Source organism: Myotis nattereri, assembly GCF_964212035.1.
Source record: "Myotis nattereri genome assembly, chromosome: 2".
In the NCBI taxonomy this organism is placed as follows: domain Eukaryota; kingdom Metazoa; phylum Chordata; class Mammalia; order Chiroptera; family Vespertilionidae; genus Myotis; species Myotis nattereri.
The window spans coordinates 95,655,511-95,681,391 of NC_138076.1; the positions used below are offsets into that span (position 1 = coordinate 95,655,511).

A 25,881-nucleotide genomic window follows, 5' to 3' on the forward strand; every position below is an offset into this window, starting at 1 on the left:
AAATATTAAATGGAAAATTCCAGAAATAAACAATTCATAAGTTTTAAATTGTGCAGCACTGTTCTGAGTAGCGTGATGAAATCTCTTGCCATTCTACTATGTCCTGCCCAGGATATGAATCATCCCTTCATCCAATGTGTCCACTACCATCCCGTTAATCACTTAGCAGCCATCTTGCTTATAAGATTGACTGTTGAGCTATGCTTGTGTTCAAGTAAGCCTATCTTATTTAATAATTCGCCATTCACATAACTTAGATTATATTATTGTAATTGTTCTATTTTATTATTAGTTTTTGTTGTGAATCTGTTTCTATGCCTAATTTATAAATTAAACTTTATCATAGGTATGTTTACTAGTATATAGGAAAAAAACCTAGTAGATATAGGGTTTGATACTATTCCCAGTTTTACTAGTAGGAACCCACTGGGAACATATCACCCACAGATATGGGGGACAACTCTGGCAAGTAACCATCCACTTTGCTACCTTTCCATTCCTGGTTCTGTCTGGGATTTGGCTGGAGGAAAGTTATGTGAATGGAAAAAGGCTGTAGCAAATATGAATCATCCAAGGGCCTCACCTGTCTGAGTTCTAAAACGAGTTACCTTATCCTTGGAGTTCCTACCATGTTGTTTCTCCTGCTCCATGTTTTTGTCTTTTATATGGAGTCATGGAGATTATCTAACTCAAGGGAAGTTTTTAATAGTTGTGTCTTGGAATAGTGTGAGGATTAGGAAATCTACATCTCTAGACAGAATAAAAGAGAAACTGCAAAAGTGCTTGAATTCTTTGTTTTTGAGATCACATCCACACATTGCACATTGAAAGAGTGAAACCTTTTGTCCAACTGATAAATGCCCTTTAGGAAGAAGAAAACTTCAATTTAAAAGGAAGAAGATATAAGATGAAATTATATTACATAATTTCAGAGTTTAAAATGAAATTCTGTCTTTAATTTTTCCTGATGAATGAGTGAAATAGCAACAAGAACTTAATATTAGGTTGAATTAGCAGGAATTTAGCCATTTGTGGTCATATAGCAGTGAAATTGTAGGTCGTAGTCTGTCATAAACTTACAAACCACTGATGAGAGGTATAATTTATTCGGCATGTCTTGAAGTAGTATGGGAATCAAACCTATAATTAAAAAACAAGATACAACGAGGTGTGCACTTTGTTAAAATATCTGAATCCAAGTGGGGACATTAGTGTAAGACAGACGCTGTGGCAGTTCAGGACACTGTGCATTGCACAAATCCTGATGTCTCTTTCTACACTTCTGAAAGGTCTTATTTTTATTGCTCTGTTTATGTGGGAGCTCAGTTACAAGTTGATGAAACTAAGGAACTTAGAAATTTCTTAGCTCAAATTAAATACCATTATTGAAGTAGGCCTGTTTTCAAGAGAAAACAAACTGTACTCAGCTATAATCTAAACAAAATTAAACTCAGCTCACTACAGCAAAGGCTGCCAAACTTGTTCTGGCAGATCACCAAGAAGGAAAAGTTTGAAAGACAGAGCCCCTTAACTGTGCTACCAGCCTTGGAGCTTTCACCCTAAGAGAGACTTATATCATTAAGAGCATGAGACCCAGTATTGGTGGAGTATCGTGTTAAAGCAGCCAGTTATATTCCATTACAGAAGATACAATCACATGCCTGTGGCTTTATGTGGAAAAGATCACCAGTGGTACGTTAAGATTCCAACATAACACGAAAACTGACATAGATCCCTTTTTTAAATAATACAGAGTACACAGAACTGTGTATAGATGATAAATGAATTCCAAGAGACCCCACCCTTGGACTAAAAATTTAGTCATTCAAAGTTTGTTATAACAGAATCTGATCCATAGATGGTCAGTCGTTGGCTATTTGCCTTCAATTTAATTACCACTTGCATGCAAACGGTGTAAAGCCTGTCTCTATCTTCCCATGCTCTCCACTGCTCCCTGAGGGTACTTGTTGGCAAGAGAATGTGCAGTCACATTCTCTGAGCCCAGGGCAAGGCCACTTTTGAACCTCAAGGGCTTCAGCCCCACCAATCTTCATATTTTCATGGTGCTGCATGGTGGTGGCACCTGTGCCTGAGGCGAATTAGAAAGGATCCTGGTCTGGTTACTGTAACAGACCCAGAATAGCTGCCATGTGAGCACACCTCCCAGTACTGTGGCCACAGGGAGTCAGAGACCACACTCCTACTTTCAGCTCCCCCATTGCTAAGGTCTCACCTCCACAGATGGCCCCATGTGATGCAGGACAAGGAGGAGGAGGCACATCTCTTTACTTCAAGGACACAACTGGCAAGATGCCCACCTTACTTCTAATCATATTCTTTTGTAAAAAGGGGGTAGTGGATATGAGGATATTTATCTCTTCCCTCGTACCCTCATGTTTTGACTGTTCCGGCATGCCTTTCTTTATTACAGCCCCTTTGCCCAGTCCAGGCAAATACTTGTCTAAAAGTATGGGACACACTTAGAGAAAATCAGCACTATGATTTCATCATTAAAATGGGTGTAGGACTCAGAGTATATTCTAAAATTTGCCACAGCATTGTGATCAGAGAACCATCTATGTTCGGTAAATATTTGCTCCTTAATAATTTAGGTAGCATTTTCTTGTCTAGTTTATAGATTTGTGGTAAGAATTATACTTTATTTTCTAGGGAGTTAAAAAGTTTTATTATGTAATGATTACCTTGGTTTAAAAAAACTTAGGCTTCAATTTATTTTTTTAAAAGTTTGAATGTCAGATAAAGCATACATTGGAATACAAGTGGATTATTGCATGTCAGGTTTGTTTCAGAAAAGTAAAAATTTTAAAGTCATAAACATGTAGTTTAAGGATAGTGTTTGTAAATCTAGCTTTTGTTGTAATAGTGTTACCATGAATGCATATGCTATGGTAGTTTATGCATTTGCACTTGGAGAACCCTTCTCCTACTAACCAATCAGAATGTAGGTATTTTCAGCTTTTAGGTACAGAGAAAGAGCAGTATTCATAGGAAAATAATTTTCCAGAGAAGAGCATTCTTGCATGAAAACTCACATGGCCTTTCTTTAATAACTACATCATTGTCCTCAAAAAGAATGAATGCACTCAGTGCCAGACCTGAAGTTTCCTCTTTGCTGCTGACCAGGCATTCCAGACAGGCTGGAGTCAGTGTCAAAGTTCAGCCCTGCTCCATTATCACCACTTCTGCCACTGCATTGGGGCTGTTCTCTCTACATTTCTGTCATGGAGATGAATCCCAGCAGTGACAAACATGCAAAACAATTAGATGTCAGGATTGATTTCCTCAAGGCCTCCCTCCTTGGCTTGCAGACCGCATCTGCCTTGCTGTGTGTCCTCATGTGGTCTTTCCTCAGTGTGCATCCTTCCCTGGTATCTTTCCCCTTCTGACAACAGTCCTATTGGATTAGGCCCCACCCTAACAGTTTCCTTTTAACTTAATCAGCACTTTAAAGGCCCCTTTCCCAAATATAGTCACATTCTTAGGTTCTGGGGTTAGGCAGCGGTTCTCAACCTATGGGTCGCGACCCCTTTGGCGATCGAATGACCCTTTCACAGGGGTCGCTTAAGACCATCCTGCATATCAGATATTTACATTACGATTCATAACAGTAGCAACATTACAGTTATGAAGTAGCAATGGAAATAATTTTATGGTTGGGTCACAACATGAGGAACTAACTGTATTTAAAGGGCCAGAAGGCTGAGAACCACTGGGTTAGGGCTTCAACATAAGAATTTTGAGGAGACACAGTCCAACTCAAAACTGTATTAAATGTGAAAATAATTAATATTGTGAGTGACATGGCCCTCTAGGGTGAAATTTAAATGAAAACATTTGCAGATTTCCATGTGTGCTCTCATTGTGTTCTCATACATAACATTTGCAAATGAGAGACTTCATTGTTCCTGGTGCTGTATTTCTGTTTTGGCAGGCCTGGCAGCTGCGATTCAGTCACCTCGTGGGCTATGGTGCCAAGTATTACTCTTACCTGATGTCCAGGGCAGTAGCTTCCATGGTTTGGAAGGAATGTTTCCTACAGGATCCTTTTAACAGGTAATAAGGGGAGTATGGCATAAAATGTTCCCCTCAACTTCTGTAATCCCCCACCTCACTACATCCAAAGTTAGGCTCTGAGAATCCTCGGCCACTCAGGACACAGTACGAAGCTTTCTGAGGCAGTGTCATCACTCAGTCCAAACCTCTCTCAGACCCTTTCAGAGACAGAGCCTGGTCCCGAACTTTCTTATCTTACCCTCTGCTAATAGCCTGGCGCTCTGCCGTCATGCCCATGGGGACCCTTTATGTGAGGGCTCTGTGCCTTTGCACAGAATGGGCCCAGATTGCTTTGTCTTCATCCTTTCCTGTAGGTTTTCTTAGTTGTCCAGCCTCACCTGTTTTCAGTACCTTGTTGCACCCAGTACTTCCTGTTTGACAAGTGTCCTTATTTTCAGCCAAGCATCCAAAGTTTTCCTCATGAGGAACACCTCATTTCTTTATTGCCTAACAAAGGACTTGTTATTTTCTTCTTTTGGGAGAAGCACCACTGGGAACTTTGGTTATTGACCTTAGCATACAGTTTATTCTAGAAACTTCACCCTCTGCCTGACTTTGGAGCACTTTTCCTTCACCTTTAAAGGCAGTGACAAGTTTAAAAAAAAGGGGGGGGGGTTGTGGGGACTGCTCCACCTGCTGCCACTCAGACAGTGTGGGTACCTGCTCAACATGGCTTTCCACTGCCCTGCCTCATCATTGTCCTCATGGGATAGTCAGTGATTCCGACAACACAGCCTGCAGCTCTGTCTAGAAGGCTACGGGAACATCTGTGTGGAGACTTCTGGCCTCTCCCAGATCATAATTCATCAGATTAGCCAGTGGATGTGGTGAACTTTAATGAGCCCACAGGAAATTTCCTCTAGGGACAAGTATGCCACCCCTTTCCCCGCAACAGAGGAAGGACATGGGGCCTGGGGAGGAGGGAGAGCAGGGCCTGAGAGGGTCATCACAAGGCTCCTATTGGTTGGAGAAGCACGGGAGAGCTCCTGTTGCTCCCTAATTGGGCCTCCTTCTGACAGCAGGAAGTGAAGTTCTGATTCCGTGAGTCCTTAGAAGGAGCTGCCTTTGAAAGCAAACCACTAATTATGATCAGGTCTGATAGTCATTGAAAGCATTTTATCTCCTAACCACACAAATAAATACGTACATCTCCAAATGTCAGGCAGCCATTGTGGATGACTGTTCTCTTGACTGTTTTCACACTGTTTAAGATGGATGACATCTTAGCTTTCTAGAGGCCCTAGAGTTTTCATGTGGCATGTTATTTTACACTCAGCAGCTTTGGCTCAGCCAGTGGGTTTTATAAAAGGAAACTGAGGTTCAGAGAGAACAGATTTATTTGTTCAAGGCTTTGTAGTTAACAGGGTGGAGTAAGATTATAATCTAGGTCTGCTAATTCCTAGTCCCTTCTCTTTCCCCACTTCCTGCACACCCCCTCAACTTTTCATACAATTTGACATAGGTTTGGCTTTCCTTAGCAGTTAATAATCACATTCAGTTCCAAATCTTTTGAATCTGATGTAATAGAATTTTTAAATGTTTTACAGCATGGTACCCACATGTTATTTTGTGTTCAGTCCTTTGCACTTGCAGACATTCGGTCTGCTATTCAGAGTTTATTATTTTCCAAGGATATAAAGCCAAAATTAACCACAATAAATCAGTTTGGGGGGATTACATTTCTTTACTGGAGATTTCTATAAAATAGACAAAATATTATCTTCTTTAAAGGAACTACACTTTACTAGAAAACCACATACTCTTAAATACATATATTTCCAAGTATTTACACCTTGTTTATATATGCATTCTTGCCTGGACATGTAGTTGCCATAGTTTTATAGACATGTAAAAGTAAGCTAGTAAAAATACTCATTGGACTAGAAAATTTCTAACCTCTATCCAAAGATCCTTTTTGATACCACTTTTGAAAAATTACCAAGCTGGAAGCTGATATCAAGAAGCCGGGCAGGCCGAAACCGGTTTGGCTCAGTGGATAGAGCGTCAGCCTGCGGACTGAAAGGTCCCAGGTTCGATTCTGGTCGGGGGCATGTGCCTGGGTTGCGGGCATATCCCCAGTGGGAGATGTGCAGGAGGCAGCTGATTGATGTTTCTCTCTCATCGTTGTTTCTAACTATCTCTCTCTCTTCCTCTCTGTAAAAAGTCAATAAAATATATTTAAAAAAAAAAAAAAAGAAGAAGCCAGGCAGGACAGAACTGAGGCAGGCAGAGAACTGGAGGCCTATGGCAGGAGTTTGACTCAGGCCAGGGGAGCAGAGTACAGTGGTTGGGAGGGAATTCCAAGCCCCCGAGGCTGGAATCGGGCCCTTTCACCTGTCCCTATTCCCTGAGAAGGCCCAGCCTTCTGTCCACATTTCCTGCTTTGGGACACACTTTGCCTTAGCTCTCACTGCAGGATGTAACCCAAATTAGTGTTTGATATGAACATATTTTTGATATGGTAATGATGTCAAAAATTCTGATTAGAAATCATGTTCACAAAATTGCCCATACCTAAAGATGCTACAGAAAGAATGGAATGAAACCATCAAAATTTATTTTATGTTATCATAGTGTGTGGTCATTTCCATTAAAAGAATTGCAACTTCCATAAAATACACGAATAGCACTAAATAGCTTGTCTCCAGGTGCCATTAATTTGGAGAATTTCTGTCTATAAAAATTCTTCCTGACCTTCTAGTGTTACAGACAGTATTCCTTGTAGAATCCAGCTGACCAAGAGTATCTGCAGATGAAAACGAGCTGTTCTCGCCTTTGCCTTTGCCTTTGCCTTTGCCACCCACACACTGCCGAGCCAGTTTTCTGTTCCCTTAGCTATTATCCTCAGCCAAGGTCTCCCAGTGTAATTAATTCTCTCCTGCCAGCTTTTTTTTTTCTTCACTTTTATTTCAGAATGTTATTTTTCTCTTTGTTAGGTGCCATCTCAAGTTCTTTTATAAAAGTAAAAAATGGCATAAATAATTTCAAATCTCACTGGAAACTAATCCTAAAGATGATGAAGAGGATATAATCTTACTTATTCTATAATACGTATATGAAATAATCCTTTCTATGAAGAGATTGCTTGCTACAAAGCAGTTAAAAATATAGTTAGCCTTTTACAATAAATATATGGTTTTACTCATTAGAATAATTTAAAAAATTGGAATTAAATTTTTAGAAGCAAGAAAATTAAGAGCTGAATTATCTCATGGTGACAGGTTTTCTGAATATGATATCAGTGTGGCTTCTTTTGAGAAACTCAAGACACCTGTGAATGGGGTGGAGTAAGCTGTGCATGAGGGTAACAGTCTCTTATCTCCCCAGGTCGACAGGGGAGCGGTACCGAAGGGAGATGCTGGCCCATGGTGGGGGCAGGGAGCCCATGCTCATGGTGCAAGGTAAACCAAAATGAGGATTGGAACCTTTTTTTTTTTTTTTCAGTTTTTCGGGTTATATGTTTTGGTATTAGCACATTTAGTTATGTTTTTGACCATCCTATATAATAAAAGGCTAATATGCAAATTGTCCCCTCAACCTGGAGTTCTACCAGGGGGTGGGGCTGGCTGGCCAACCACCTGCGGTCCCTCACCCTGGCCAGCCCTGCCCCCGATCATCCCCCCCCCTCCAACCCCAATCGGTGGCGGGGCCGGCCGGCCAACCTGCCACGTCTCCTCCCCCTGGCTGTCCCGGCCCCATCAACCCTGATCGGGGTGGGATGGCTGGACCCCACCAGTGCACGAATTCGTGCACCGGGCCTCTCGTGTGTGTGTGTGTGTGTGTGTGTGTGTGTGTATATATATATATATATATGGCTAATATGCTAAGTGTCTGACCATCCGATTGGTCACTATGATGCACACTGACCACCAGGGGGCAGGTACTCAACACAGGAGCTGCTGTGACATGCACTGGCCATTTACAAAGAAATGGCACCGCGGACCTGGTGCCCACAAAGCCACACTCTGCTTCCCCCATGTGGGACACAGGCCCGCCACCACCTTGGAGTGACAGCCCACCAATTTGCAGCCAACACTGCCGAGACCCCATGGCCCAAAATGCGGCCCACAGCTGAGCCCAGCTTCCTCTCCCTAGCAACTAGCCTCCTTGCAGTTTCTTCAACCCAGGAATACAACTTGCTTTATAGCCAAGTGGAAACATTTTACACTTTAACCAAATGTCTATGAAGCATTTTCCCATGCCTCATCTCATTTCATCTTCACAGAAGTCCTAGAGTAGGTAGATAGGAGACTCAGTGGAATCCTATTTTCTTTTCATTAGCCAGAAAATGGAGATTTAGAAAGCTTAGAAACTTGACCCGACTGAAAAGAAATAAGAAATGGTGGACCTTGAAAATGACTTCAGGTTTTCTCACTGCACAGAATACAGTCACACACTTGCTGCAGTTAAATATTTTACTCTTTGTTCTCCCTGCATGATCTACAATAATAATCTACTTTGTGTTGATATTTACTGCTGTGTTGCTGACAATTACTGAAAGAGATGTTGGGGTGCTTCACTGGGCTGGAAAAAGTTTAGCTAAATCAGAAAGCAGGTCTAATTAAGCAAGTTTATTCTATATATATAAAAGGCTAAGTTGACTTGCGCATGCGCAATACATATAAAGCTCTCGCTGGTGCCAGTAGCACGCGTGTGTTTCGATCTGTCATTGTCTATCGTGAATTTGGTTGATACTTCTATTATAGATAAAGGGCGAATAGTGATATTAAAATATTTCTTCTAATTTCCTTTCAACGTGCATGAATCCATGCACCAGGCCACTAGTCCTATATAATAAAAGGCTAATATGCAAATTGTCCCCTCAACCAGGAGTTCAACCAGGGGACAGGGCCATTCGGCCAACCGCCTGCAGCCCCTCCCCCTATCTAGCCCAGCCCGATTGGTCCCGATTGGGGCGGGTCAGCTGGACCCCATCCATGCACGAATTCGTGCACTGGGCCTCTATAATAGCTGTTTCATATTTTCTGTGTATTTTTTAAAGAGATGATGTTCCAGCTATTTATTCTTTCTGAGAATCTATTTCATTGTATCCCAAAGAACAAATTAATTTTATTATATTTCTGTTCTAATGTTTATTTCTATTTCATTGTATCCCAAATAACAAATTAATTTTTAGTTACTGTGTTTTATTTAGGTGATAGGATAAAATTTCAGGCGTTAGCTTTCAAAATGTTACTAACATTCTAATACGAAATTGTTAAATTTGTCATAAATTTATAAATTTTCCATCAGTTCTCAGAAAGTTTACCTTTATAGTTTAATAGATAACAAAGTACTTCTTTAGCCAACAGAACTCATTTATTTCTTATTTTTTTATTTCTTTCTCTGTAAGCTAGAAATGCAAGGCATCAGGTTGGACTTTTTTCAGGTTGAAAAATTAGAACTTAACCATTCTCTAAGACATGTTTGTTTTCCTATTTAACTTTTTTGCTAATTTTTAAATTTCAGTATTTTCACTGAAAATTATTGTAAATGGAAGTAACCATCATGATTCTTTATATAATGTTCTCACAATGTTTCAAGGAAGATCTGAATGTTATTGGATACTTTCAATATATTGACATTTATATTTGCAGCTGATCCCTCTGACTATCTGATAAAAATGGCAGTTAGGAAATAACTTCCAGTATTAGGGAAATATTTTTTTCATTGTAATAATTGAGTGGATAGTAATATTAATGGGTCTGACATAAGTGTTTTCTTGCCTAGATCTGTTTAGTCAAATGCCTGTTGCTTTTGCAGAGCTCCAGATCCTTTCCTTCAGCTATTCATTAAGAAAAGCAGGTATTTGTTGAGAGCTGATTATGTGCCAGGTGCTAGATAAGTACTAAAGATGAAGTAGTGAAAGACAACCTAGACAAATAACCCAGCTCTTACGGAACTCTCGAGAATTCTGTTTACCCAGGAAAGTGTGTTCACGCAGGCATGATCTGCCCAACACCACAGCAAATGTATAAAACAGAGATCCTACGGTGTTATGTAGCGCAGCACAGCTGTCCTTTGCCAGGAACATTTTGGTTTTCCACCAGTGGCCTGGGAGTCGACCTCTCAAGATAATGAAGGCATGCTGATGCCATCTCAGTTTTCCACTTGACCCTAATTGAACTCTGCTGTATCCAGGAACTGTTTTCAATGTTTTCCATGTACTAATTAGTTACTCTTTTAGCAATTCTATGAGGTAGGAATTATCATTATCCCCATTTTACAGCTGATGAAACAGGCCTGCTCCCAGTCTAAGTGATGAGGCAGTGGGTGGAAGACCCAGGATTTGAACCCGTGACTTCTGGCAGTAGAGACCAGGCTCGTCATCAGTCTGTGCTGCTTCACATGTTTGTGGAACAAAACACATAGTTAAGGGTCTATATGGACTGGTGTGAAAGTGAAATTCATTGACTCATAATTGTAAACAAGTAGTGTAAATTGTGTACTTTTTAGCTGGTAGTTTTGGTGCTATGTAGACATCCCACTGAGATTCGTGATCAGATGAGATGCTTCAGGATTGCTTTCTCATACAGATGTTTTGTTAGTTATATTCTCTCAATAGCAGTGCTTATCTTATGCTTTTTGAGACCAGGATCTAAATGCTTACATGTGGTTCCAACAACAGAAAAAAATAGAATCTTTTTCAGTGTTTGTCTTTTGGGTGGTGTATTTTTCTACTCTGCTTCTAAGGATGTTGTAAAAAAGATCTCTAAAAATTTTGTTCTTTATATGAAACATTTTTGTGTTAAGAAATTTAATATATATATATTTTTAATCCTCGCCCAAGGATATTTCCTCCATTGATTTCTAGAAACAGTGGAGGGAGGGAGGAGAGGAAGAGAGAGAGAGAGGGAGAAACATCAACATGAAAGAGACACATTGATTGGTTGCCTCCCACAAGCACCCCAACAGGGCTGGGGAACCTGCAACCAAGGTACATGCCCTTGACTGGAAATCGAACCCACCACCCTTCTGTCTGAAGGCCGATGCTGTAACCCAGGGGTCCTCAAACTTTTTGAACAGGGGGCCAGTTCACTGTCCCTCAGACCGTTGGAGGGCCGGACTATAGTTTAAAAAAAAAAACTGAACAAATTCCTATGCACACTGCACATATCTTATTTTGAAGTAAAAAAACAAAACTTCAAAAAAAAGGCTCTCCTAACTTCAAAAAAAAAAGGCCCTACTAACTGCAAAATAAAAAAAAAAATAGACCTCCTAACTTCAAAAAAAATAAATCCTAACTTGTTCTTACCTCGGTCCTCAGGCAGCAGCAGGCTCTGCACAGGCAAGCTTGTGACTCATCTGATCACACCCGAGACTGAGAGGAGGAGTCGAGGAGAGACAGAGAGATGGAGGGGAGTCGGAGAGTGTGGCGCACATTCCACACATGCGCACTGCGGCCCGGGACAAGTCGGCTGCTAAGCAACAGGCAGCGGCGGCAAAAACACCCGGCAGGCCCAATAAATGTTTTCGGCGGGCCGCATGTGGCCCGCAGGCCGTAGTTTGAGGACCCCTGCTCTAACCACTAAGAAAACCAGCCAGGGCACTTTTTAAAAAATATTTTCAGAACTAAAACTCATACACTCAGGAGAAAAATAAGACCATGATTCAAACCAGAGATAGAGTGGTTCTGCTTTTAAACCTTAATATTTTTCTTAATATTGTTCTATCACATCTCATTAATCCACATGATTTCTTGCATGTCAAAGATGAATGGGGAAGCGTGCAAAGAGATTATGCCTGCTGTCACTCTATGGGGTTGGATTTGTAAAACAAGACCAGCCATCGCTTCTCATTTTCTTGGATGCAGCCAGCCTGTCCCCCAAACAGGAATGTCATAGATGATGGCTCAGTCTTAACAGCAGGGCATCCCTAGGAGTGATTGGTGAAATTACTAAGAGTTGTGATATAAAAGCATAAACCATTGAGTTAGTATTATTTTTTTATTTTATAGGTGCTGTATATATTTTATTTAACTACTTATGAGGTAAATGTGAAGAATTATATTAAGTACAAAAAGGTAAAGAAATAGAATCCAGTCAGCCCTCTGCATTCACAGGTTTCATCTCCACGGGTACGGAGAGCTAACTACAGCACTTGAGCATCCTCATTTTGTATCTGTGGGCATTCCTGGAACCAATCTCCTGTGGATACCGATGGATGACTGTACCTACCTTCAAATATTGTATCTCCCTGACCAAATGACTAATGTATTAATCTCCTTACTTAGGCTTAGGTTTCAAATTAACTCCAACCTATCTCTTAGAGTCAGAATACTTATGCATTGTACTTATGCTCTTTGAATGATACATAGTCAACAAAACCAAATATATAATACTTTTGATCTTTGAATAGTAAATACTACACAGGTGAACTTTTTGGTTATTTGATTTTTTAGAATGAGTCATCACTAGTTCCAAGTACCTTGGTCTTTCCTGATGCCCACAGACAGATGAGCCTGCTTGTGTCCAGAACCCAATCTAAGGAAGTCCCATAAAACATACCATCCCTCTACTTCTTTTCACCCTGTTTGTCCGCATTCACAGTTAGAGCCTACACGAAACAGTTGCAGCAATAGAAGCTTTTCTTAAAGAGCCTATGTTTGTTTCCTTTCAACATATTAAACACCATTTGAAGACAACAAAATAATGGTTAGAATAGCATTTCCTTCCTCAGAGAAGGAAAGCAGTCATGTGGTGCAACAGTATTGAATTTATAGTTACTAACTCTGCTATTTACTTATTACAAGTTACTTGGGAAAGTCACTTAATCTCCATATGAGAAATAAAATATGATTTGACTTCAAAATATTTCTTATCTGCCCTATAGCTTCTTTTTTTATAATATATTGTATTGATTTTTTACAGAGAGAAAGGGAGAGAGATAGAGTGTTAGAAACATCGATCAGCTGCCTCCTGCACACCCCCTACTGGGGATGTGCCCACAACTAAGGTACATATCCTTGACCGAAATCGAACCTAGGACCCTTCAGTCCACAGGCCGATGCTTTATCCACTGAGCTAAACCAGTTAGGGCTCCATAGCTTCTTTTTCAGTCCATCTCTTACAGGGTGTGTGTGTGTTATCCTGTATAATAAAAGCATAGTATGCAAATTGTTCCCTCAACTGGAGTTCTTCTAGAAATTCGACCAGGGGGCGGGCCGGCTGGGTAAAGGGAGAGAGGCCCTGGTCAGCAGCGGCAGCAAGCAGCCAGGGGAAGGGAAGGGAAGCCCCAGCAGGCAGCTGGCAGCCACTAGGGACCCTACCAGTGCACGAATTTCATGCACTGGGCCTCTAGTAATTGATATAATAGATGCAATAGAAAGTCAGAGCATTACAGATTTAAATTATGTCCTTATCTAGTTTATTTTCCTCATGTCTAATTTTTATTTTGGAATGGAAAGCTCTTTTTAGTTAAAGTATGTTTGATATACAATATTATATTTGTTTCAGGTGTATAACATAGTGGATTTCACATTTATACACCTTACAGTGATTACCACAAAAAGTCCACTATCCATCTGTCACCTTACAAAGGTATTTTGGATATTGACTCTATTCCCTATGCTGTGCTTTTACATTCCATGACTTATTTATAAGTTTGCACCTCTTAATGCCTTTCACCTTCTCTGCCCTTACCCCTACCACCCAATCCTCTGGCAACTATCAGTTATTTTATATCTATGAGTCTGTTTGTTTTGGTTGTTCATTTATTTAGTTTTTTAGATTTCACACATAAATGGAATGGTAGAGTATTTGTCTTTCTCTGACTTGTTTCATTTACCGTAATACCCTCTCTGTCTATCCATGTTGTTGTAAGTGGCTGAGTAATATTTCAGAGTATGTGTGTGTTGTTTTCATGGCTGAGTAATATTCCAGAGAGAGAGTGTGTGTGTGTGTGTGTGTGTGTGTGTGTGTGTGTGTACTTCTTCTTTATCCATTCATCTATTGATGAATACCTGGATTGCTTCCCAAGCTTGGCTATTTATAATAATAAAAGCGTAATATACTAATTAGACTGGACGTCCTTCCGGATGACCTTCCAGACAAAGCTGGGACTGTGAGGGAAGCCTGGGTCCCGGATGCCTGCCAGCAACCGGAGGGAAGCCCGGGTCCCGGGTGCCTGTTGGTGACCAGAGGGAAGCCCGGGTCCCAGGTGCCAGAGGGAAGCCGGTGCTGGCAGCTGGGGGAAGGAAGGCCTACTCTTGCATGAATTTTGTGCGTTAGGCCTCTAGTTGTAAATAATGCTTCAGTGAATATAGGGGTGCATATAGCTTTCAAATTAGTGTTTTGTTTTCTTCAGATAAGCGCTCAGAAGTGGAATTGCTGGGTCCTTCTTTGTCTCTTGTTATAGCCTTTGTTTTAAAGCCTATTTTGTCTGATATAAGCATTACTAATCTCAGGTTTTTTGTTTGTTACCATTTTCATGAAATATCTTCTCTATCCGTTTACTTTCAGTCTGTGTGTTTCTAGTGTCTCCTGTTGGCAGCATATATAAGGGTCTTGTTTTCTTATTCATTCAGTCACCCTATATTTTTTTAATGGAGCACTTAGTTAATTTACATTTAAAGTAATTATTGATAAGTATGTATTTATATTCATTTTGTTTTCATACTAAATTTATAAGTGGTTGGTCTATCTTTACTATATATTTGCCTTTGCTAATGAGACTTTTTTTTCTCTTGTATTTATTTTCTTGTTTCTGCTTTTGCCCTTTTCTTTTCCACTTAAAGAATTCCCTTTAACATTTATGGTAATGCCACCTTAGTGGTGATGAACTCCTTTAGCTTTTGCTTGTCTGGGAAAATCTTGGATCTCCTTCAATTCTGAAGGATAAACCTTGCTGGATAGATTATTCTTGGTATTCATCATGTTGAATGTATTGTACACTGCCTTCTGACCTGCAAAGTTTCTGTTGAAAAGTCAGCTGATAATTTTATGAGCATTCCCTTGTATGTGGTTTTTCTGTTGCTGCTTTTAAGGTTCTAGCTTTATCTTTTAACTTTTAACAATTTAATTATAATCTAGGTGTGGGTCTTTTTGGTTTCATCTTGTTTGGGACTCTCTGTGCTTCCTATACTTAGTTGTCTATTTCCTTTCCCAAGTTAGGGAAGTTTTCAGCCATTATTTCTCATCTTTTCTTTCTTTTCTTTTTTTTTTGCATTTTATTTTTTATATCAAGAAAAACTATTTTAAATATAGTAATGTTACATTCAATAAAATTTATATTTCAAGAAAAACTTTTAAATATAATAATATTACATGTAATAAAAATTAATATTTCAAGAAGAAATATTTTACATAAAATAATATTACCAGAACTTTACTAACATAGTATAATATCACAAAAATTGTAGGAAATATTAAAAATCTGCAAATAACAGGATTGCTTCTATTATATTCTAAAATATTTTTTTCCTCTGGCTCTGTTTTGGTTCATCAGTTATTTTGTTCATTATATTCCACAAATGAGTGAGATCATGTGATATTTATCTTTCTCAGACTGTCTTATTTCGCTTAGCATAATGCTCTCCAGGTCCATCCATGCTGTTGAAAATGGTAAGTCTTTTTTACCGCAGTGTAGTATTCCATTGTATAGATGTACCACCGTTTTTTAATCCACTCATCAGCTGACGGGCCCTTATGCTGTTTCCAAATCTTAGCTATTGTAAATTGTGCTGCTATGAACATAGGGTTGCATATATCCTTTATGATTGGTGTTTCTGATTTCTTGGGATATACTCCTAGAAGTGGGGTTACTGGGTCAAATGGGAGTTCCATTTTTAATTTTTTGAGGAAACTACATACTGTTTTTCACAGCGACTGCACCAGCAATGCAAAAGGGTTCCTTTTTCTCTATATCCTCACCAGCATTTGTTGATTTGTTGAAGACAGCTATTCTGACAGGTGTGAGATGATACCTCATTGTCGTTTTGATTTGCATCTCTCTAATGATTAGTGACTTTGAGCATGTTTTCATGTATCTCTTGGCCTTTTATCTTCCTTTTGTTGTGCGAGTTCCCTGTAAATTTTGGAGATTAAACCCTTATCAGTGATAACATTGGCAATATGTTCTCCGATGCAGTGGGCTTTCTTGTTGTTTTGTTGATAGTTTCTTTTGCTGTGCACAAGCTTTTTATTTTTTATGTAGTCCCATTTGTTTATTTTCTCCTTAGCTTCCATTGCCTTAGGAGCTGTATCAGTAAAGATATTGCTACTACATATGTCTGACATTTAGCTGCCTATGGATTCTTCTAAGATTTTTATGGTTTCCTGTCTTACGTTTAAGTCCTTTATCCACTTTGAGTTTATATTTGTGTATGGTTTAAGTTGGTGATCTAGTTTCATTATTTTTTTTTTTGCATGTATCTCTCCATTTTTCCCAACACCCTTTATTGAAGAGACTGTCTTGATTCCATTGTATGCTCTTGCCTCCTTCGTCAAATATTAATTGAGCATAATGGCTTGGGTCAATCTCTGGGTTCTCTGTTGTGTTCCATTGGTCTATATGTCTGTTCTTGTGCCAGTATCAGGCACTTTTGAGAACAGTGGCTTTGTAATATAGTTTGATATCTGGTATTGTGATCCCTCCAACTTTGTTCTTCTTTCTCAGGATTGCTGTGGCTATTCAGGGTCCTTTTTTAATTCCAGATGAATTTTTGGAGAGTTTGTTCTAGGTCTGTGAAATATTCCATTGCTATCTTAATGGGGATTGCATTGAATCTATACATTGCTTTGGGTAGTATGGACATTTTAATGATGTTAATTCTACCAATCCATGAACACGGTATATTCTTCCACTTGTTTATATCTTCCTCTGTCTCTTTTTTCAATGTCCTGTAGTTTTCCAAGTACAGGTCTTTTACTTCCTTCATTAAGTTTATTCCTAGGTATCGTAATTTTTTTGTTGCAGTAGTAAATGGAATTTTTTTTTAATTTCTCTTTCTGTGAGTTCTTATTGGTATATAAAAAAGCCAGATTTCTGGGTGTTAATTTGTATACTGCTACATTGCCAAATTCATTTATGAAGTCTAGTAGTTTTTTGATGGAGTCATTGGGTTTTCTGTGTACAATATCATGTCATCTGCAAATAATGACAGTTTTACTTCTTTTTTTCCAATTTGGATGACTTTTCTTTCTTCTTCTTGTCTGATTGTTATGGCTAGCACTTCCAGTACTATGTCGAACAGGAAAGTGGAAGTGGGCATCCCTGTCTTGTTCCTGTTCTTAGGGAAATGGTTTCAGTTTTTGCCCATTGAGTATGATGTTGGTTGTAGGTTTGTCATATATGGCTTTTACCATGTTGAGATATGCTCCCTCTATTCCAACTTTGCTGATAATTTTTATCAAAAATGGGTGTTGGATTTTGTCTAATGCTTTTTCTGCATCTATCGATATGATCATATGATTTTTGTCTTTCAATTTATTTATGTAATGTATCCCATTTATTGATTTGTGATTATTGTACCACCCTTGCATTCCTGGAATAAATCCCACTTGATCATGGTGTATGATCTTTTTGATATATTGCTGGATGCTATTTGCTAATATTTTGTTGAGGATTTTGGACTCTATGTTCATCAGGAATATTGGCCTGTAATTCTCATTCTTTGTAGTGTCTTTATCTGGTTTTGGAATTAGGATAATGCTGGCCTCATAAAAAGAGTTTGGAAGTGTTCCTTCTTCTAGGATTTTCTGAAATAGTTTGAGGAGTATAGGTGTTAGTTCTTCTTTGACTGTTTGGAAAAACTCGTCTGACAAGCTGTCCAGACCTGGGTTTTGTTTAGTGTGAGTTTTTTTTATTACTGCTTTACTTTTATCAGTTGTTATTAGCCTATTCAGGTCTTTTTATTCTTCCTCATTCAATTTGGGGAGTTTGTATTTTTCTAGGAATTTGTCTATTTCATCCACATTGTCCAGCTTGTTGGCATATAGTTGTTCATAGTATTTTCTTACAATCCTTTGTATTTCTATGGTGTCAGTGGTTACTCCTCCACTTACATTTCTGATTTTATTTATTTGGGTCCTCTCTCTTTGTTTCTTGATGAGTCTGGCTAATGGTTTATTAATTTTGTTTGTCCTTTCAAAGAACAAGCTCATTGATTTTTTTTGTTTTTTGTTTTGTTTTGTTTTTTAGTCTCTGTTATTTATTTCTGCTCTAATCTTTATTATTTCCTTCCTTCTACTTACTCTGGGCTTTTCTAGTTGTTCTCTTTCCAGTTCTTCAAGTTGTAGGGTTAAATAGTTTAATGCTGACTTTTCTTGTTTTTTTAGGTATGCTTGTAGCACTATGAACTTCCCTCTCAGGAATATTTCTTCAAATAAGTTTTCCATATCTATCTCCCTCTCTCTCCCTCCTCTCCCACTCTCTCTCTCTTTCCGGCTTCTGGAACACCTGTGATTTGAATATTAGTGCACTTGGTTTTGACCCAAAGTTTCCTTGTGCTATCCTCATTCTTTTTAATTATTTTTCTTTTTGATCTTCCAATTGGTGAGTTCTACTATGCTATCTCTTGGATTGTTTATCCATGTTATCTGATCTGCTGTTGATTCCTTCCAGTGTATTTTTGTTATAGCCTTTGTTTTAAAGTCTGTTTTGTCTGCTATAAGCATTACTAATTTCAGGGGGGTTTTGTTTGTTATCATTTTCATGAAATATCTTTTCTATCCTTTTACTTTCCGTCTGTGTATGTGTGTTAAATTCTTCAGTTCTGATAGGTCCTTTTTCATAATTTTTATCTCTTTTTTGACGTTCTCACTGAGTTTATCCTCTTGTCTGCAGAGTTTGATGAGCATCTTTATGACTATTACTTTGAACTCTTTGTCTAGGTAAATAGTTCACCTCAGTTTCATTTAGTTCTTTTTGCTAGGCTTAGACACCTCACTCTTCAGAGAAGACCTCCACTGTTGTAATATGCCTCCCACTTGTGAGTCACCACATGGGGTGTGGGGGTAAGGGAGGTCCTGACTAAATTTAGTCTCTACCTCTCCTGCCCATTTCAGTGTGACTTTTTCTTTTTATCTGTAGTTGTAGAAAATTTGTTCTGCTAGTTTTCAGGTCATTCTCAGACATAGCTGTTCTCTATGTAGTTGTAGTTTTGGTGTCAATGAGAGAAGGTGAGCTCAGTATCTTCCTACTTTTCCATCTTGAACTTGAAGCCAGGAGCCTTGGTCTTGAATGCCAATTTAGCTTGTCCTTCCTTGTGTTTGTTTCATTACCCCTGCAACAAATATGTTTCCAAATGGGATCACCAAGTCACTGCCCCTGCTCCTGTGTGGGGGTCTCTGTCTTTATCAAATTATAAACATATTCATAGCATATATAAGATATATGTTACAAGCATAATACTCAGTTACTTAATCCCCACTAAACACAATATGGCAATACCTGACTGAAAACAACTTTCTTAATTGCCAATAATTCTTGGGTTAGGTTGAGTTATTTGTATTCATTTGACAGTGTTAAGTTTTCTGCTGTTCATTCCAACCCTCCCCCCCAATAATGTTGTTTTTTGTTTTGTTTTGGTTGATATTAAGTATCACATTTCTTAACTCAAAGTTTTTGCTTTAAAGAAACCATGCTGATAATGGTAGTTTCATTTTGCCATTTAAAAAATATATACTAGCCTGGCCATCATGGCTCAGTGGTTAATTGTCTACCTATGAACCGTGAGGTCAGGTTCAGTTTCCAGTCAGGGTATATGCCCGGGTTGCAGGCTCAAGCCCAGTGTGGGGAATGCAAGAGCAGCCGATCAATGGTTCTCTCTCATCATTAATGTTTCTCTCTCTCACCTCCCTTCCTCTCTGAAATCAATAAAAATATAATATATACATATATGTGTGTGTGTGTGTGTGTGTGTGTGTGTGTGTGTCAGAATATTTTCTAAGTGTGCTTTGGAGAACATGATACAAAGTTCAGTTTCTGATACAATCACTTCAGAAATGTATGGTTCTCTAGAAAGATAAACATGCAGTAAGTTGTATGAGTAGCAAATGTTTCTTACTACAGCAAATAAAAGATTGGGATTCTATGGCTGTGAGGGATTGAGGCTATTTTATTTCAGCACTTTGTAAATGACATAAGTTACTCATGCAAGGATACATATCCTCTGTAGACTTTTTTGTGTTTTATATTATCTAAAATTCTTGAGTAAATAGACCTTATTGAGTTTTTAGGTTTAGATTTTATGTATCGTTAAAAAACCAGGAAAAAAAGCTAACATTGAAAAATTACCACATGCCAAGTGCTTTCTGCTATGCTACCTCATTTAATCCCCTATAATGTAGGTCTTATTGTCCCCCTTCTTATAGATAATGAAACTATGTCAAAGTTCATCTCTTTTTGTGCTGACTGTTCTCCTGATTCCCACATCATCCTCAGATTGTTAAATTCTGACTTGAGATTGAGCTGGTCTTTAGAACATAAAATATATAAGTGACATGAGCCTTGAGACCTTATGACCCCCAAAATCTGAAGTCACATCCTAACTATTCCCACTGACATTGGAGAGTCTGCCTGCCACCACCAATCCACAATAAAATTTTCCTTAATCTATTTTTATATGAGCTCTTTTAGACTTTTGTGGCAAAGCTATCAACTTAGTTTACTGCCATTTTTAGTCATGGTGGTTCATTTTTAGTCATGGTGGTTCTGATAGAAAGATTCTCACTACAACAGAAGGAGCATGATGCTCAGTTCAGTTTCATGTTTCTGCCTCTGGTTATAACATTCTTTATGCTTTCACCCTTCAACCTTTGCAGGAAGAATTTTGTGAGAGAAACAAAAGGTTAGAGTCCAAGATTTTAGCATTCCAGAGGTTATTTTCAAATGTTAAACAACTTGTATTTCTGTGCTCCTTTCTAGAAAAGATATTATTTATTTTTATGTCTCTCTGTGGCAATAAGTAGTATGCAAGCAGAGATACAAAGTAATAACTTGACAGAATTTTTAAAAGGACACATTAGTTTAGAATAAAAGAAATAGTAGGTAAATGAGTCAATTCTCAGTGGAACTCCGTTTCTCTGTGTTGCCAAAATGGCTCTTGGAACCAAAGTCTAGAAGGTCCTTACCTTAAGCTGATTAAAATCATTATACCTTACACTTTTGCAGAACTTTCTGGTTTTCAGAACATATATTCAGTTTTTCCATATTATCTATCCTCTCATATATTCTACTAGAGGCCCAGTGCATGCAATTTCTGCACGGGTTGGGTCACTAAGCCTGGCTGGCAATCAGGGCCAATCAGGGCCTTTCTTCCCCAGCTGCCGGCTGCCTGCTGGGGCCTTCCTTAGTTCTGCACCGCCCCCTGGTGGTCAGTGCACATCATAGCGAGTGGTCAAACTCCCGGTCAGTTGAGCTCCCAAGGGGACAATTTACATATTAGCCTTTTATTATATAGGATATCATCTCTTCTAACTTCTTACATATTACTTTTTCCCAGAAACAAATCAGAAAATTGTGATTTATATTCCAAAAGGTCCTTCTCATACCCCAAGGAGATTAATACAATCTATGGTAACAACTCTTCTCTTTTAAAAACATTGTTGGTCCTGTCAGCAGTCAATATGTCCAGTACTCAGAGCATGGTTTCACACCATTCTTCATCACATGAAACCAGAGCTCCTTGAAGAGATGGCTGATTCTAGGACTAAATGTGCAGTCTGAGCTCGGAGCATCTCGTAATAGCAGAAAAGAAACACACAGCAATGGGGGTATGTGTCAGGGAGTTAAGCAACCACTAAAGAGTTCCCAGATGGCCAAAATTGCAACAATTTGAGTAACCAAATAAATGCTATAAATGATCTACACTAATAAAAGAGAAACGTGCAAATTGGTGTCACTCTGCTACACCAAAAGCCACGCCCACCAGCCAATCAGGAGAAAGTATGCAAATTAACCAAACCTAGATGGTGGCAGCCACAGAGCTGGAACAAGCAGGAGGCTTGGGTTGCCCCCGGTGATGGAGGAAGCCATGCTCCCTGCCCTGGCCAGCCCTGGCCTCCACTCAAGGCTACAAAGTTTCAATTATAGAAGATAAATAAATCCCAGATACCTGCTTCCCTCTGCTCAAGGAGGCACTGGAAAAAAGAAAAAAGAAAAATAGGAGGGGCTGGAAGCTTGGGTTGCCAGGGGCTATGACCAGCCTGCAAACAGCCATCAGCCTCTAACCCAGGCTGGCCAGGCACCCCAGCAAGGACCCCCACCCTGAAGGGGGTGTTGCCAGCCTGAAAACAGCCATCAGCCCCTCACCCAGGCTGGCTATGCCCCCCCCCCCGCGGGGACCCTCACCCCATGGGGGCGTGGCTGGCCTGCAAACCACAGGCCCCTCGCCCAGGCCACCCCACACTCCAAGGGAACCTCCACCCTGATCCAGTACACCCTTCAGGACAAACCAGCCGGCCCCAACCCGTGCACCAGGCCTCTATCTATACTAATAAAAGGGTAATATGCTAATTAGATGGGGAGACCTTCCAGACGTTCTTCTGGACAAAGCCATGGTGGCGAGGCCATAATAGTGGCAGTTAGAGGCCAAGAGGGGAGGGCAGTTGTGGGTGATCAGGATGGTGGTGGGCAGGGCCGTTGGGGGTAAGCAGACCAGCAGGGGGGCCAGTTGGGGGCTAGCAGGCCATCAGTGAGCGTCAGTTGGAGGTGATCAGGACAGCGGGGGGTGAGGGGGCCGTCTGGAGTGAGCAGGCCAGCACGGGGGCAGTTGAGAGCGAGAAGGCCAGTGGGGAGGGAAGGTGGGGCCGAGCAGGCCAGCAGTGGGTGCAGTTGGGGGTGAGCAGGCTGTCAGGGAAGGCAGTTGGGGGTGAACACACTGGCACAGGGGGCAGTTGGGGGTGATCAGGCTGGCAGGGGGGCATTTGGGGGCAAGCAAGCCGGCAGCGGGGGGGGGGGGCAGTTGGGGGCAAGCAGGCTGGAAGGCAGAGTGGTTAGGGGCAATCAGTCAGGCAGGCAGGCAGGTGAGCGGTTAGGAGCCAGCAGTCCCGGATTGCAAGAGGGATGTCCGACTGTCGGTTTAGGCCGGATTCCTGTAAACCGGCAGTAGGACATCCTTCGAGGGGTCCCAGATTGGAGAGGGTGCAGGCCGGGCTGAGGAACACCCCCCTCCCCTGTGCACGAATTTCGTGCACCGGGCTACTAGTTGAAGACAAATCTTCCCTGCAGAAGAATTTCACATAATTTATGTAGGTATTCTTCCCTTAAGGAGCTGAAGCAAAACTTCCCACACCCCGGAAATGTGGGCTTCCAAGAGTTATTTTCTTACAAAGAGGAAAGTGTGGAAGGGGGAAAAATCAGAGTAACTTGATAATAGAGAAATTGACAAACACTCAGGGTCAACATCAACAGTGATAGGTCATGTTGATAAGATGTACCCTTGATATAATGTGTTTAGAAGGGCACTTCACCTCTATGCTCCTCCTTCCCAAACCCATAATCTCAGTCTAAATATGAGAAAATCATTAGACAAACCTGAATTGAGAGGCAAAGTACAGGAACAAACCTGACCAATACATCTCAAAATTGTCAAGGTCATAAAAAACAAAGGAATCTGAGAAAATGACACAATCTGAAGGAGCCTAACTAAGGTGATGCAGTGTGATATCCTGAATGGGACCCAGAAACAGAAGAACATTAGATAAAAACTAAGGAATTTTAAATAAAGTATGACTTTAGCCCAGCTGGTATGGCTCAGTGGTTGAGCGTCCACCTATGAACCAGGAGGTCATGGTTTGATTTCCGGTCAGGGCACATGCCCAGGTTGCAGGCTCAATCCCCAGTCGGGAGCTTGCAGGAGGCAGCCCATCAGTGCTTCTATCTCATCATTGATGTTTTTCCTCTCTCCCTCTTCCTTCCTCTCTGAAATCAATAAGAATATATTTTAAAAAATAATAATAAAGTATGACTTCAATTAATAATGCTATATCAATACTGGTTAATTAGCTGTGACATGTGTGCCGTAACAATCTTCTGTAATAATAAAAGCGTAATATATAAATCAACCGAAAGGCCAAACAGCAGAACAACCTTCCAGACGACCACCCTATGTCACCCACTGGCACCAGGCCAGCCAAGGTGGGTGCGATGCAGTTGATCGGGGGGGCCCCCCCGCCATCGCCCCACAGAGGGAGGCCTAGGCCCCCAGCCGGCAGGGCAATCAATCAGGGGGCTGTGCAATCACACCAAAGAGGGAGGCCAAGGCTTCCCAGCGGCAGCACTGCGGTGGGTGGGTGGGGCCTTCCTCTGCGGGGGCAATCCATCACAGAGCCCTGGCCGGGTGGCCAAGGCCTCCCTCTTTGGGGCAATCGGTCATGGAGCTCCGCAATCAATTGCCTCAAAAAGGGAGTACAGGCTACCCAGCCAGTGGCACTGCGGCAAGTAGCCTGGGCTTCCCTTTGTGGGGGTGATCCATCACAGGGCTCAAGGACTGCAAGAAGGTGCAGCTGGGCTGAGCGACCACCCCCCTCCTACCCCCAGAGCAGGAATTTTGTGCACTGGGCCTTTAGTGTAAGATAATAGAGGAAATGGACTGATTGGTGAAGTATATGGGAACACCCTGGGCTATCTTCACTTTTTCAGTAAATATAAAACTACCTTAAAATTGAAAGCATAAAAACAAAAAAGTCTCTTTGGTAAGATTTTTAGTAATGGCACTACCACTCATGGTTCTTGCTTCACCATAACTCCATTTGCCACAGTTCACCATTTCCGGTGCTACTGCCACTTACTGTCGGGGGCACACAGAGGCACAGAATTGGAGGAGAAGGGTAATTGTGGCATGAAATGTGGTTGGAAAGGTAAATAGGAATCAGATCATGTGGAGCACTGTAGACACTGTAAAAGATTGTTGGCATTTATTCTGAGGACCATGAGAAAGCATTGGCAGCATTTTTAAGACAGGTAGTGACAAGATCAGATTTATGGTTTACAATATCCACTGACTGCTGAGGAAGGGGCCATGGTAAGTTCTGATTTGAAGAGGATCCTTACTGTTGGCAGTAATCCTGTGATAGAGAATAACTGGGCCCAGGAGAATAAACAGTTGGGATGAAAAGACGTTTTATGACTTAAGAAATATTTATGAAGCAAAAGCATCAGGGCTTGGAATTGATTCGGCATGGAAATGAGTGAGAAGGAAATGAAAGATAACTAACTCCCAAGTTCCGTGCTTTCACAGCTGGAGAGATGGTCATGCTGTTATGGTGACAGAGCCATGGGGACCTATTGCTCAGAGCAATGGGAGTAGTGGGCAACTGAAGTGAGAGGTATTAGAAAGGATATGATAAAAACATAGAAGCAAGAAGTAGGCCCATTGTCCTAAAACAATTCAGCCACTGTGTAGAATTTTGCTCAAGAAGCTCCTAAGTCAAAGGCATTCAATTCCTGAAGCACTGAAGGGGCCTTGTACTGAACTAGCTCTGGGAAGCACTTCTACTAATGATGGGAAACCCACTTTGTCACAATGCAGATTCATTCTTGCTTTAGCCAGCTCTCATTGACAGGATGACACATTTATTCAAATTAACACAAACGATTTTGTCTACTTTTAACAGTTGATGTCTTGTTAACACAGCATCTTTAGATAATGAGCATTTGGATGCTTTTATTTTGTTAATAACCTGATAGGCCAAATGTGCTTGGCATGTGGCTTTACTGTTGTGCTATTTGTATAATACAGATATGACAGTACCATCAAGGAGCAGTAAGTCCTGTCACCAGAAGTACAATTGTCATTTAAAGTAAGAAAACTACATAAACAGTTATTTTTCAACACTAGCCAGATTGATTTCCCTAATGTCAAAA

The 25,881-nt window shown here is 40.5% G+C and overlaps 1 protein-coding gene across 2 annotated transcripts in view; it reads left to right on the forward strand.

Moving 5' to 3' along the window:
• The window catches only part of MIPEP (mitochondrial intermediate peptidase), a 239,174-nt gene that overhangs the window by 197,953 nt on the left and 15,340 nt on the right, over nucleotides 1-25,881 (forward strand). For both annotated transcript variants that reach the window (XM_081083024.1, XM_081083025.1), the window contains 2 exons: nucleotides 3,953-4,074; nucleotides 7,402-7,475. In XM_081083024.1, the coding sequence (XP_080939150.1) occupies nucleotides 3,953-4,074; nucleotides 7,402-7,475 (196 nt within the window). The remainder of the gene's footprint in view (nucleotides 1-3,952; nucleotides 4,075-7,401; nucleotides 7,476-25,881) is intronic.